Consider the following 15070-nt stretch of genomic DNA (forward strand, 5'->3'; position numbering starts at 1 on the left):
TCATAAGATTTGTTTGCTCTTTATTAAGGTAACAAAAAGTGGGCCTGGGTCTTAAAAGGAGGTATATAGCTCAAGTTTGTCTTTCATTGTGTTATTTATCTCTTACATCATTAAATTCTCTGAGTTCAGGACCAGGTCATCTATTTTAAAAATTTTCCATTCTATAGTAGTACTTATATACATTATGATTTATTAAATCTAAGGAAAGCGAGAAAATATTAATAATGTAAATTACAGCATAATTTACAGGAGAAAGTATAACTTTTTTCATTTTTTTTTTTAATTGACAAATAGTTGTACATATTCATGGGGTACGTAGTGAAGTTTCGATACATATAATGTATGGTGATCAGATCAGGGTAATTTTGCATCCTTCAACAAATCTCTCACTATCTCTCCTTTCCCTCTATGGGAAGGCATATGTTTATAAAATTAGAGAAAATGCAAGGATACAAGTGTATGCTGGTGTGTTTGTATAGAGCAAGAATGACTAGAAATGTGAATTTTCCTTTTTTTTTTTTTTTTTTTTTTTGTTCAATTTTCTATTAGGTTTTTCTTGTTAGAAAGAAGACCGGTCCTGATGCTGGGCAACTCTATGCAATGAAGGTGTTAAAAAAAGCCTCTTTAAAAGGTAGAAAATTAGAAAGTTTATTAAAATAGAATTTGGCAAAGCGTATTTTAAGAAATATGCTGTGTATTACTTGCATAAGGTGAATAGATGTAGCTATTTTTAACATTGGTATTTGTGACCGTTTTTCTAGCCAGTAGGTAATATTACTAGATATTGATATTGGCATATGCCTTAACTTAGTGAGAGTGCACTCTAGTAAAAATTTGATGCTAGAAAAAGTGACATATTTCATTTAATTTAAGCTTATTAACTTAATTGGGCTATACTCTTTTCTTTCAAGATTCTTGACTTTTGCTTTTCTGTCTGTGTCAGTATTTTGAGAAAGCACAACCATTTGCACGCACTATCTTTTAGGGTCTGATAAAAATACTGCTTATGATCACTTTTAATCAGTAAACTCATTTGAACAATTAAAGAGATCAATAGTCCAGGCATGGTGGCTCACACCTATAATCCTAACACTTTGAGAGGCTGAGGCGGGCTGAACCCGTGAGCCCAGCCCAGGAGTTCAAGACCAGCCTGAGTAACCTGGTGAAACCCTGTCTCTACAAAAAATACAAAAATGGGCCAGGTGTAGTGGCACGCACCTGTAGTTCCAGCTGCTTGGGAAGCTGAGATGGGAGGATTGCTTGAGCTTGGGAGGTGGAGGTTGCAGTGAGCTGAGATTTTGCCACTGCAGTCCAGCCTGGGCAAGAGAGCAATACCCTGTCTCACCACCAACAACAACCAAAAAAGATGAACACATAATAAATGCATATTCGCTACATACCTATTTATGCCACTTTAACCTGTCTCTAGATGTAATGAATATTTTTGCTTTCTGGGAATATGGTCATTATTATCTAGGAATATGAAAACTGCAAATTTAGGCATTTATGAAGTTACATTTTATATATTTATATTTGTTGTTTGGTAAATTATTGATGGACTCTTAATTGAAATGATATGAGAGTAAAAATTGTACCTTTATGTAATTTTTAGTTCGAGACAGAGTTCGGACAAAGATGGAGAGGGATATACTGGTGGAAGTAAATCATCCATTTATTGTCAAATTGCACTATGGTATGTAATCTTTCTTTTATTCTTTTATGTATTTTAATCCTTATTTATTAATATGGAATTAGAGAATTATGATTTCCTTTCACACAGTTCTATAACAGGAAATAAGTACTTTAGACTTATTTAGTATATTCAACTATGTAAAATGTATTTTTCTGAAATAAATACCAGTATTTAGTTATTTGTTGTATGTCCTTCATTTTTCCAAGTTGGTTAACTTGTTTAAAGTAACAAGATAGTGTTTTCCACTTACTTGTCTGGTAGTATTTATGTACTCTACTAGGCTGTAACTTCATAGTCTTAGACTATAAAGTATTGTGATAATTTACGTAAAACATTCAGTTGCTTGTTCATAATGACCACACTTATCTATTTCCTGGTTATATTCTAGAGGACCGTGTAGTTATGTTAGTCTGCTTGAGTTATTTTTTATACTTAATGGAAAAGAACTACTAGTAAGAAGCAGTAGATGTAATGGAAAGAACATGAGCTTTGGAGTTAGACATTTCTCAATTTGAATCATGGCTCCATTGCTAATTTAACATATGGATGAGATCAACTTTATCTGTCTGTCTGTCTATCTATCTATCTATCTATCTATCTATCTATCTATCTATCTATCTATCTATCTCAGATATAGTGTACTTTGTCACTTCCATTTTTCTATATTTAAAAAAAGTAGCAGTCGTTGATTTTATTCTTAGTGTAATTTCGACAAATGATGCATTAAAATATATACCCAATTATCACTATTAAAAACCGATAAGAAATTTCCACCCATTATTCTTTTACTCCTTGTTATACTAACAGAATAAAAAAAGTAACGTCTAAAGACCTTCCCGAATCTGTAGTAGGTCAATCAGTAAACGCTTATTGTGTGCAAAAATAGTGTATTAAATTCAGTGGACACACTTTGACCTCAAGAAATTTATAACCTATAGAGAGCACAGAGATGTAAAGAAATTAATTGTACAAATCAAAATTGAATAAGTACTATTAAAGAGGTATAAATATAATAAGATTTCAAAAATAGCAGCAAGTAATTTCAATGAAGAAGAGGTTAAGGAAGCTGTGGAAAAATGTGAAAAGGGAGACATCCTGGAAAGTTTAATAGAGGAAGTGGCATTTTTCTTCAGCTTTATAGAATTCGTAAATTTTCAGTAGGTTTGATAGGCTAAGTTTAGGCAATTGCAGTAGAACATGCTTCATAAATTAGGAAATTTTTGGTGGTAGAAGTTCTGTGTAAAGCCACATTCGGGGTGATTATGTTCTGGGAAGGGGTTTATAGCTATTTCAGCACTGGATTAAACACTGGGTTTAATTTTGAGATGTTATCCATTAATGGACCATGTGAGTAAATACTGTGAAATTCTAAACATATATTAATTTAAAAACATACTAAGCTTTTTAAGCCTTTGAGATTATCCTGTTACTACATTCTAATTTTTAATTAGCCTTTCAGACTGAAGGGAAACTGTACTTAATACTGGATTTTCTCAGGGGAGGAGATGTTTTCACAAGATTATCCAAAGAGGTAAGTAGCTGTACATTTTTACTGTATTTTCTTGAAACAAAACTAAGAAAAATATCACTTTTGTTCTTCCACTAATTACATTTTTCCTATTGAAATTTTAAATGGTAACTACTCCGTTTGTTTCATTGCATAGTATTTGGTAATGTGCCTGATAATGGCATTTTCTGTCATCTCAATGTGCTACTCGTTTTCTTAGGCAGAAGAGCAATATGAATAACTGGATAAAGTAGATACGGGCAAGCCTAGGACTTTGGCTACTCAAGCTACCTAAACACCTCTGGGAGTAGTGTTTATTCATTTTAAAATAGCTTTATGGAGGTATAATTGACATACAATAAACTGTACATACTAAAGTATACAATTTTATAAGTTTTTACATTTGTATATAACTGTGAAACCATCATTACCATAAGAATAATTAGCATATCTGTCATTCCTTAAAGTTTTCTTGTGTCCCTTTGTGATACCGTCTTCCTGCCCTAACCCTGCTGAATCTGCTTTCTGTCACTATTTGGTTTGTATTTTCTAGGAGTTTATATAAATGGAATCATATAGTATATTCATTTTTTTTGTCTGGCTTAACATAATTATTTTGAGATTCATCTATGTTGTATGTACTAAGTATTCATTTTTATTGATGGGTGGTATTACTGATTGTATGGATACGTCATGATTTGTTTATCATTCACCTGTTGATGGATTTTTGGGCCATTGCAGTTTTTGATATTACTAATAAAACTGCTGTAAACATTCATGTACAAGTGATTGTATCATATGTTTTCATTTCTCATGGGTAAATACCTAAGAGTATAATGACTGGGTCATGTGCTAGGTGTATGTTTAACTTTTTTTTTTTTTTTTTCACACAAGGATGTTTATTTTAAGAATCAAACTTTGACATTTTAAGGGAAATCTTTATGAACCGATATACTCCCATGTAGATTCACTGATATTTAGCTTTTAAAGACACTGCCAAACTGTTTTCCAAAGTGATTATATAAATTTTACATTCCCACCAGCAGCGTAAGAGAGTTTCAGTTGCTCCACATCCTTGCCAACATTTGGTATGGTCAGTCTTTTAAAATTTTTGAACATTAGATTAGTTTTTAGTGGTATCCCATTGTGGTTTTGAATTACGTCACACTAATGACTAATGATATTGAGCATCTTTTCATGAGCTCATTAGCCATCTATCCTCTTGGTAAAATGTCTGTTTAAATTTTTAGCCTGTTTTTTTAGTTGGAATGTTTGTTTTCTTATTGAGTTTTGAGAGTTCTTCATATATTTTGGATGTAAGTCCTTGATCATATATGTTATTTGGAAATATTTTCTTCTGGTCTATAGTATGTCTTTTCATTCTCTTAACACTGTATTGAAAAGCAGAAGTTCTTAATTTTGATGAAGTCTGATTTATAGGATTTTTTTCCTTTTATTAATTGTGTTTTTAGTGTTCTATATAAGGAATATCTGCCTAATTACAGGTAAAGATTTTCTGTTATGTTTTCTAGAGGTTTTGTAGTTTGAATTTTACATCTAGATTTAGGATCCGTTTTGAGTTCATTTTAGTATATGGTTATAGGTATGTGCAGAAGTCCTTTTCTTTTGTTCACATAGATATCCAGTTGTTCTAGCATCATTGTTGGAGAAGTCTGTCTTTTCTTCCCTGAATCACCTTACATTTTTCTTGAAAACCAATTGATCATATATACGAAGGCCTATTTCTGGATACTCTATTCTGTTCATTGGTCCATTTGTCTATCTTTATTACAATTATACACTGTCTGAATTACTGTATCTTTATAATATGTCTTGAAGTGAGGTAGTGCAAATCCTTGAGCTTTGCTTTTCTTTTTGAAAGTTTAGCTCTTCTAGGTCCTTTGCATTTCCATATCAATTTTAAAATCAGCTTTTCACTTTCTACAAAAATGCCCTGCTGGGGTATTGGTTGGGATTTTATTGAACGTATAGGTCAATTTGCAGATAAGTTACATTTTAGTAATATTGAGTCTTTTAATTCATGAACATGATATCTTTCTCAGTTTATTTAGGTCATCTTTAATTTCTCGCAGTATTGTTTTCAGTGTAATTCTTGCACTTCTTTTGTCAGATTTACCTCTAAGTAAATCCTGTTTTTAATGTTATTGTAAATAGAGTTGACTTCCTAATATCAGTTTTAAATTGGGTGGAAACACAGTCAATTTTTTGTGTATTGAGCTTGTTTCCCACAGTCTAGCCAAACTTAATACTTCTAGCAGCTTTTAGAAATAGATTTCAAAGGTTGAGAAAGATTTCTGTAACTGTTTTTTGAGAGTTTTATAAAAAATCAGAAATCAATTTTAGATTTATTCAAATGCTTTTTCTTCATTTATTGAGATTATAATTTTTTTAGTCTTACTGTGATGAATTACATTGATTGATAGATGTTGAACCAACCTTGCATTTATGGATGAACCCCACTTCATCTTGATGTATTAACCTTTTTATAAAGTTGGATGGTATTTGCTGAAAATTTGTTAAGAAGTTTTGCATCTATTTTTATGAGGGATATTTGTGATTTCCTTGTATTATTTTGTCTATTTTTGGTGTTAGAGTAATTCTGACTCCATAGAATGAGTTGGGTATAGTTTTTGCCTCTTTAACTTTCTAGGAAAGTTTGTGTAGATTCAATGATAAATTGCCCTTAAATGATTGATAGAATTCACCAGTGAAGGCATCTGAACCTGAAGTTTTTCTTACAGGAAAGTATTTAACTACAAAATCAATTTATATAATAGACTTGCGTTATTTCTTTTGGAGTGAGCTTTGATAACTTATGTCTTTTAAGGAATTTGTCTATTTCATCAAAATTACTAAATTTATTGGCATAAAAATGTTCATAATATTCCCTTATTGTCCTTTTTGTAATTGTGGAATTGTTAGTGATGTCACTGCTCTCACTTTTGATGTTGGTAATTCATGTTTACTCTGTTTTTGTTCTGCTTAGCCTCACTAGAGATTTTATCAATTTTATTACTCTCAAAGAAACAGCTTTTGGTTTCATTAATTTTTCTGTATTCTATTTCTGTTTTCTATTACATTGTTTTCTGCTTTAATCTTTTTTTCTGCTTATTTTGTGTTTCATTAGCTTTTCTTTTTCTGGTTTTTAAGATGGGAGCTGAAGTTATTAATTTGAGGCCTTTCTTCTTTTCTAATAACATAGATGTTTTGTGTTATAAATTCCCCTCTGAGTACTGCCTTAGGGTCATCCCACAAGTTTTGATATGTGTCACTTTTATTTTCTCTCAGTTCAATGTACTTTATGATTTCCTTTCTATTTCTTTGACCCATTGGGTATTTAGAAGTCCACTTAATTTACAAGTATTTGGGCATTCTTCCACATATCTTTCTATTGTTGATTTCTACCGTAATGTTGTTGTGGTCATAAGACATACATTGTATGACTTTAATTCTCTTAAACTTACTTTTATTTGCTTTATGCTTCAGAATATCATGTATCTTGGTAAATGTTGCATGTCCACTTGAGAAGAATGTGTATTCTGCTATTATTGGGTGGTGGAAGGTTCTGTAAATGTGGATTTTTAGTTGTTTCAAGTTGTTTGATAGTGATATTAAATTGCCTATATTCTTTCTAATTTTATGCCTATTCTACAAATTTTTGAGACAAGGATTGACACCTTTTACTTTAATTATGAATTTGTATATATCTTCTTGAATTTCTGTCAGTTTTTGTTTCATGTGTTTCAAAGTTCTGTTATTAGGTACATAAGCCTTTAGGGTTATTATTCCCTCTTGATGAATTGACCCCTTCATCATCATGAGATGACATGACTGACTTTGTCCCTGGTAATGTTCTTTTCTTCAAAATCTAATTTGATACTTATATGGTCACTCCAACTGTTTTCTAAAAAAGTATTGTTAGTTTGGTATATCTTTTTTCATATTTTAACTTTAGCCTATTTGTGTCTTTATATTTAATGTGTGGTATTTAAGGAAGCATAATTTCCTTGTTTTTTAATCCAGTCTGAGAATGTGTCTTCTAATTGGGATATTAGACCTGTTACATTTTACGATTATTTTTGCAGTTGTATTTAAATCTACCATCTTGCTATTCGGGATTATTTTTGTCCCATTTGTTCTTTGTTCTTTTTTCCCTCTTCTCCTGGCTTCTTTTTAATTACTTTTTTTTTTTTTTTCAATTTCATTATTATCTCTGCTGTTGATTTATAAATATTATCCATAACACTTTATTGTGTAATTTAATAGTTGCCTTAGGATTTGTAGTATAAGTTTTAACTCAGAGGTCAGGAAAATATGGTCTTCAGGCTAAATTTGGCCACTTTTCTTTGTAAATAATGTTTCATTGGAACATAACCATACTCATTTGTTTAAGTATTGTCTGTTCCTTATGTTGTACTTCAATGGAATCATACTTGCATAGTCATTTTTACTGGATAGCAGGCATGGTGGATTTAATTTTCTTACATACTGGATACCTTTATTTTCATATAAGTAGCATTTAGCTTTTTTCTAGGATGCAGTTCATTGTCTTGTAAACACTTTGATCATTTTGGGCCTTGTGTTTAAGCTTTAGTCATGTGGGACTAGGGAAGTATTTCGTTTAAGATTAATTTTTCCTCAGTATTGAAGCATGTCCTTTCTTATACTCTAACAAACACTCTTTGAATTATGAGGCTTTTCACTCCCTTTTGGGAAGAGGAGCTATCTCAGTCGTTTGTGAGCTGAGTGGGCTCTTTCTTTTAATCTTTTAAGGGTTTTCTCTTCCTGGACTTGGGCTTGGGTAGTTTCCTCGGATCCATGTTTGACTATGTATATGTATATATATATGTGTGTGTGTGTGTGTGTGTGTGTTTTGAGATGGAGTCTCAGTCTGTTGCCTCGGCTGGAGTGCAGTGGCGTGGTCTCAGCTCACTGCAACGTCTGCCTCCCGGCTTCAGGTGATTCTCCTGCCTCAGCCTCCTGCATAGTTGGGACTACAGGTGCACAATTAGCCTGGCTAATTCTTGTATTTTTAGTAGAGATGGGGTTTCACCATGTTGGCCAGGCTGGTCTCAAACTCCTGACCTCAAGTGATCTGCCCGCCTTTGCCTCTGAAAATGCTGGGATTACAGGCATGAGCCCCAGTACCCGGCCCATGATTGACAATTTTTTTTATTGGATAGCAGGCATTGTGACATTTAGCTTGTTAAGGTGATGAACATTTTTGTATTTCTGTAACTATTATTGTTCTCTGTTCTGAGACATAAAACTAGTTTGATCCCTATAGGTCTTACTTTTAAAGTTTGTTAGATTGGACCAACACAGCTTTCAGTCGGGTTAATTTTGCTCCACTACTGAAGCAAAATCCTTCTGATTACTTTGTCTGATGTCCTATGAATTATGAGATTTTCTGCTCTGGCCGAAGGCAACAGGAACTATTCCTGGCCATGGTGAGTTCATCGATTGGTTCCTCTAACCTTTCATTCCTTTCCTGGTTTAGGGTAATGTCCTCACTCACATGTGCTGAGTATTTCTCTGCTGAATGCTTGAAGGAGACTGTCTGCATATCTACAGAGTTCTCTTTGTGCAGTTTATTCTTCTCTAATACTCGATCCTGTGAATTTTGTCCTCCTTCTCCAAGACACTCTGTTCTGGCTTATCTACTCAGGAAGTCTTTCAGGCTCCACCTGGCTTAGCCCTCCCTGTACTACCACTTGGAAACTCTTTCCAGGTAGTAAGCTAAGGCAGTTGTGGGGCATACTTCATTTGTTCCCTGTCTCTCAGTATTCAGTGTCCTTTGTTGCCTGATGTCCAGTGTCCTGAAAAGTGTCATTTCATATGTTTTGTTCTGTGTTTTAGATTTTTCAGGCATGAGATTAAATCCTGTCTTTGTCTGCTTCATTTTTTCTTTAAGTAGTAGTCTGGGAGTAGCATTTTAATTGGGTGATAGTAGTTCAATGTCTTACTTCCAGAATTTACAGTGTAGAATGTGGGAGAACTACTGTTGATTCCCAGAGCTCTGGAACTTGCTGTGATAAAGGAACAGTGTGTTTCTGGTATGCTAGCCAGTGCTTAAGTGGCTAAGGTCTCTGGCTTATATGTGTCTACCTCCAGTGTAGAATGTGCCATGCGTGAGCATAGGGTGTGTTATTGGTATATTATTAACTATAGAACATAAATCAATATGTGAAAGGGATTGTCTAGGACCCCCTTCTAAGGAGGGTCTTTAAAGGACCTTGTTAAAAACTGGTACCAAGGCATAGAAGGACAACAGTGTAATAAGGCTCCATTATTCATGATTTCTTGCGTTAGATTTTAGAAGTGTCACAAATATGTTTGAGAAATTCTTGTAGTCATTTCTAATTTTCTTTTAAACTCTTCAGACCTCCATTCTCGATGTGGGACTATCTAAACCCATACTAGCACAGAGATGCAGTCAGTAAGTTTTGATTCCTAAGTCTGGAATATTAGGTAAGAGCAAGCATTTTAAATGCATTACCCAAAAGATAATAAATTAGTACATTGATTGAGCAGCCTTTTAAAAAATGATTCAATGGTTACTTCTGTAGACAGCTTATTAATAATCAGATGTTTGTTGGTTATACTTCACTTGTGTGTACAAAAAATTGTTAAATAATCCAAAATGAGGACATGTTTTTATACCTTAGAAAAAGACTTTTTAAGTATATTTTTGTATGTTTTAAAGAATTTTATAATGTATGTCATTTGTATTTTAAAGGGAAAGATACCTATCCAGATTTCCCTTCCTCAAAATGTACACACACACACACACACACACACACACACACACGCACACAAATACACAGGTAAACAAAGAGAACTCTTAAGCTGTGCTTTATTTTGCTTATATCAAGAAAATGTAGTAGAATGAATGGCTGATTATTGTAACGCTGTCAGTTCTTCTAATGTTAATTTATTGGCTTAACAAAATTCCAAATAAAGCCACAATAGGGATTTTTGTTTGATGTTGACAGAATTATTTTATAGTTTCCTTGGAAAAATAAACAAATGCAAAGAAATAACATTTTTTGTTTGTTTATTTGTTTTTTGAGACAGGGTCTTGCTCTATCACCAGGCTGGAGTGCAGTGGCACTATCCTGGCTCATTGCAACCTCAACCTCCCAGGCTCAGGCAATCCTCATGCCTCAGCCTCCCGAGTAGCTTGGACTACAGAAGCATGCGCCACTATACCCGGCTACTTTTTTTTTCAGTAGAGATGAGATCTTGCTTGTTGCCCAGGCTGGTCTCAAACTCCTGGGCTCCAGTGATCCTCATGCATTGGCCTCCCCAAATTCTCTTGTTTAAAACTTTATAAAGTGTGCATAAGCAAAACATTATAGTATCAACACGAGATTAGAAACATACTGTATATCCCCAAAATATCCTGTTATAGATTACTTACCATATATCATTATGATAAAGGAAGAATCACAAATTGCGGCAAAGAGATTTTTCAATAAATAGTATTTGAGAAATCGCTTAAATATTTCAAAAAATCGTTTTAAAATGCCGTCTCTACCATATACAAAAATAAATCTTACTTACATAAAAGAGCTAAATCTTGAAAACCCAGCTAAATATTTTGTTGACCATTGGATGGTGAATGTCTCCTTAAATCATCTATATATTTGACTAGCAAAAATTAAGGATTACTGAGCATAAAAAACTAGCACAAAATTGGATAAGTATTTGCAGCTAATATGATAGAAAACTGACATTTTTAATATTTAAGTGACTTGTGCCAATTGACAAAACAGTAAGTCAGTAATAGAAAATAAGCACAAACATTACTGATAATTCACAAAAATAGTAGAAAGACTACTAAACATGAAAAACAGTGTTCAGCCTAAAAATCAAAACTTAAATTTAAAAAATAATGCCATTTTCGCACACCAAATTTGAAAAGGCTTTTTACAGGGTATATTCCATGCTATCAAGGATGTGGTAAGACAAATGCTTTCATAAACTGCTGATGGGAGTGGAAATTACTATAACCTTTTTGGAAAATAATTTTGTTGTGTATGTCAGGAATCTTTGACTATTTATGCTCCTTGACCCAGCATTTCATTTTTTAAAAAAAATTCTTAATTCATTTTGAGAAAATAATCATAAATATCAGTAATATGTACATATGCATATTGCAGAGTTATTTCAAATAGTGAAAAACTGGAAATAACCTAAATGTCAAGAAGGGGAATGTTTAGGTAACTTACAGTAAATTGGTATGGTTATATTGTACAGCTATTGGAAACTATTTATAAATAAATTTTAAAGACATAGAATGCTTATGATATAATATCAACTGGGGATAAAGGAGGCCACTAAATAGTACTTATATGGTAGTCTGATTTCAACTCTATTAAAACACACATTCATAGACACATTCAAACACAGATATGCACAAAAAATTGAAAAGCAGATGACAAAATATTAAAAGTGCTTAGCTCAAGAGTACTGGAGTTTAGGATGATTTTCATTTTGTTGGGGGGGAGGGCGATTTATGAGTAGGACGATTAGTGGTTTGGAAAGCATTATTGGCAGTGAACCTAAAATTTGTTTTTAGAAAAGCAAACATTGCAGCATAGCATGTGGCAGAAGTGGCTTCTAGGGAAGAGTTCATTCTTATGGACAAGTATCCCTGAGTTCACATCTTGGGCCTCCTTCTTACTAGCTGTGTTATTTTGGACAAGCTACTTAATCACTCTGAGTTTCTTTCTCCATTTGCAAGATGTTCCTAATACCTACCTCATAGAGTTTGGAAGCTATAATAACATAATGATTGTACAGTGCCTGGCACATAATTTCTACTTAGTAATGTTTTATTTGCATCTATCATGAGGCTTTCCACCAAGACAACTTCATGACAAGGTGATAGGCTTGCATAACTATAACTAGGCAAAGTTTTTTCTAATTTAGTTCTAAATAGTTTTTATTTAGCCTTTTCTTATGTATTAGCTTTCAGAGAACTTTCTTATTATCCTTGGTTAGAAGTTGAATAGGCAACAGTTATTTTTATTCTTAATAAAAAGTCAAGTGAAAGTGATGTTTTTATACTTTTACCATTATAATATTCAAATTAATGCTCCCAAAACTTAGATAATAAACGATCTTTGTTTTTCTGTTGATCATTTTAAAAAGTAGTTAGCATATCAGAAGTTATTAACTGCTCATTCTCTGCAATTTTACTAGTAACCTGGATCTGCATTGTGAAATGCAGGGGCCCTAAATGGGCAAGCAGGTTGTAAGCTATTATGACATGTACTTTATGCAGTTTTGAGCCTTCTTAATAATCCAGAGGTTTCTTTATGAAAATAACCCATTTTGAGAAAAATATTTGATTTCACCAATCTGGAGTTCTTGCTAAACCTTAAAAATTACATCTCATGGCTGATTAGTGTCCAATTCTATGTGTAAATGAATACTCACTAGTGAATGGATTTAGATATAAATCTATAATAATAATACCTTATGGTTATTTAAAGTTTTTTATGTTTAATATGGTTTTAAGTTTAATATGGTTATATTAAAGTTTTTTAAAGTTTACAAAGCTTTTTTTCCACATAAACTGATTTGATTCTTACAACAACCTTGTTAGGTATATACAGCAGATATTGTTCTGTTTTACAGATTTAGAAACTGAGGCCCAAAGGGCTAAGTGACATGTCTGATATTACACTGCCAATTCTGATTCAAGTTCATTACTCTTCACTTCATCATAGCAGCCGTATTTCCAGGCACAAAATGATTGAGTAATACAGTGCCATTGCACTCATATACATTACTAACAGAAGAGGCTTAGATCCACCCCTTAGGTCAGAGATGAGTTCACAATTGTGTGTAGGATAAGAGTTACTAAATTAACAACTTGTGATAGTGTAGTAAAAGCTTTGGGTTTGTAGAGCCCCTAAAAGTGAAATTTCTGAGAAATGATAGTAGACAGTAAAAGAGAGAATGGTAGAAATAGTGGAATTCCCAGAGCTAAAACAAAGTACCTTCTATATTTCAAATACCCTAAGGGTAACTGTATTATAGCAGAGTACTAAAATTAATATTGGTATTATGGGACTAAGTCACTTTCAAAAAGGTGAATCTTGTGCTGTGCATTTAGTGTGAGAAGATATACAAACAACATAATGTTTTGGAAAGATTTACATTAAAATGGTTAATATTGAAGAGATGCATTCTTAAAGAGTTTCGTTTCATTTATATAGAAATCTTATTTCTCTGGTATTGCCAATAATTATACCAGTCAAATAAGAATTGACTATGCTTATTATATTATTATTTTCCTAGATTTGTCTGTCTACTCATTTTGAAAGAAGTATTTTTAAATATACTGAATACCGAAAGAAAGATCAAATGATAATTCATTATTTTGTTCTAGGTTCTGTTTACAGAGGAAGATGTGAAATTCTACCTCGCAGAACTGGCCCTTGCTTTGGATCATCTGCACCAATTAGGAATTGTTTATAGAGACCTGAAGCCAGAAAAGTAAAGTTGTATTCTTCTTTTGTATTCATGTTGTCTGTGTTTCTGGAAGTACTTTTTGTCAAACTCTATTAGGTCTTTTAAATATTATAGGGAATTCTATATGAATTACATGAAACTTATTTGTAAAAAGTAATCTTTGTAAGACATACATTGACTTTAAGTTAATCATTTAAATTTTTTAAATATGTTAAATAGATACTGACTTATCTTAGTTTTATGATTTTTATGTAAATGTTTTATGTAAAATATTTTATTCCATCTTGTTGAATGTGAATTTTGATTTACAGCATTTTGCTTGATGAAATAGGACATATCAAATTAACAGGTATGCAGATTTTCTTATTATACCCTTAGCTGCTTGATTCATATTTTTTATTATTTTAATATAAATTTGTCTAAGCCTGTTTTTTTCTCTTTCTGAATTTGATTTGCAATTTATTCATCTCTTTAGTGAATTAAATGTTATTTGATGGTTAGACTGCTCTCAATATGTTCTAATTGTAATATTAAAAAATTGTACATTAGATACACTTATTGTAAATAATTAATGATAGTTTTTTAGGTAACAATACATCATCTGAGTTTCAGTCTAGACAGAATGATGTATCACAAGTAGTCATCACATTTGAAATATAGTGACAACCTTCCCTCTGCCTTCCCTGACTCCTGGCAACCACTTATATGTTCTACATGTCTATAATTTTGTTATTTTGAGAATGATATAGAAATAGAATCATACAGTTGTCACACTACTGAGCATTTATCCTAGAAAAATAAAAACCTATGTTCACATAAAAGCCTATATATGAATGTTCATAACAACCCTACTTGTAATAGCCCGACTGGAAGTTACCTAAATGTTCTTCAAAAGGGGAATGGATAAATATAAATTGTCATACGTCCGTGTGATGGCATGCTACTCAGCAGTAAAAAGGAAAGACCTGTTGAGACATCCAGCAACTTGGATGGATCTCAAGGGCATTGTGCTGAGTGAGCCAGTCTCAAAAGGTTACGTGTGTTTTCAATAGATAGTAAATTCTGTATTTTATTATTTGAATGTTAGAACAGAGGTAAAATGAAGATGTGGTCTTTACAGATAATTTTAAATAGGTACAGTTTAAAGGTAAGTTGCTTTAAATTCCTGTGTATACTGCATCAATGCAAAAATAAAATATCAGTTACCTCAAAAGCGGACATAAATATGAAAAAGTTCAAATAAAGTTTAGTAACTCTTACTGATTCACAGCCTGATTATCTTTTTCATGTACAAAAGAAATGATGTGGGTTCAAAGATATTTAAAGAGAAAAAGGAAAGGAAAATAACAATCGGGAACAGT

The 15070-nt window shown here is 32.5% G+C and overlaps 1 protein-coding gene across 6 annotated transcripts in view; it reads left to right on the plus strand.

Moving 5' to 3' along the window:
* RPS6KA6 (ribosomal protein S6 kinase A6) overlaps positions 1-15070 on the plus strand; it is a 137110-nt gene that overhangs the window by 39390 nt on the left and 82650 nt on the right. For 5 of the 6 annotated variants that reach the window (XM_009197859.4, XM_031660574.1, XM_003917939.5 and 2 more), the window contains 5 exons: positions 550-631; positions 1613-1693; positions 3145-3224; positions 13627-13733; positions 14021-14058. In XM_009197859.4, the coding sequence (XP_009196123.2) occupies positions 550-631; positions 1613-1693; positions 3145-3224; positions 13627-13733; positions 14021-14058 (388 nt within the window). The remainder of the gene's footprint in view (positions 1-549; positions 632-1612; positions 1694-3144; positions 3225-13626; positions 13734-14020; positions 14059-15070) is intronic. The other variant, XM_009197860.3, reaches the window with a different exon arrangement.

Source organism: Papio anubis, chromosome X (genome assembly GCF_008728515.1).
Source record: "Papio anubis isolate 15944 chromosome X, Panubis1.0, whole genome shotgun sequence".
Taxonomy (NCBI): domain Eukaryota; kingdom Metazoa; phylum Chordata; class Mammalia; order Primates; family Cercopithecidae; genus Papio; species Papio anubis.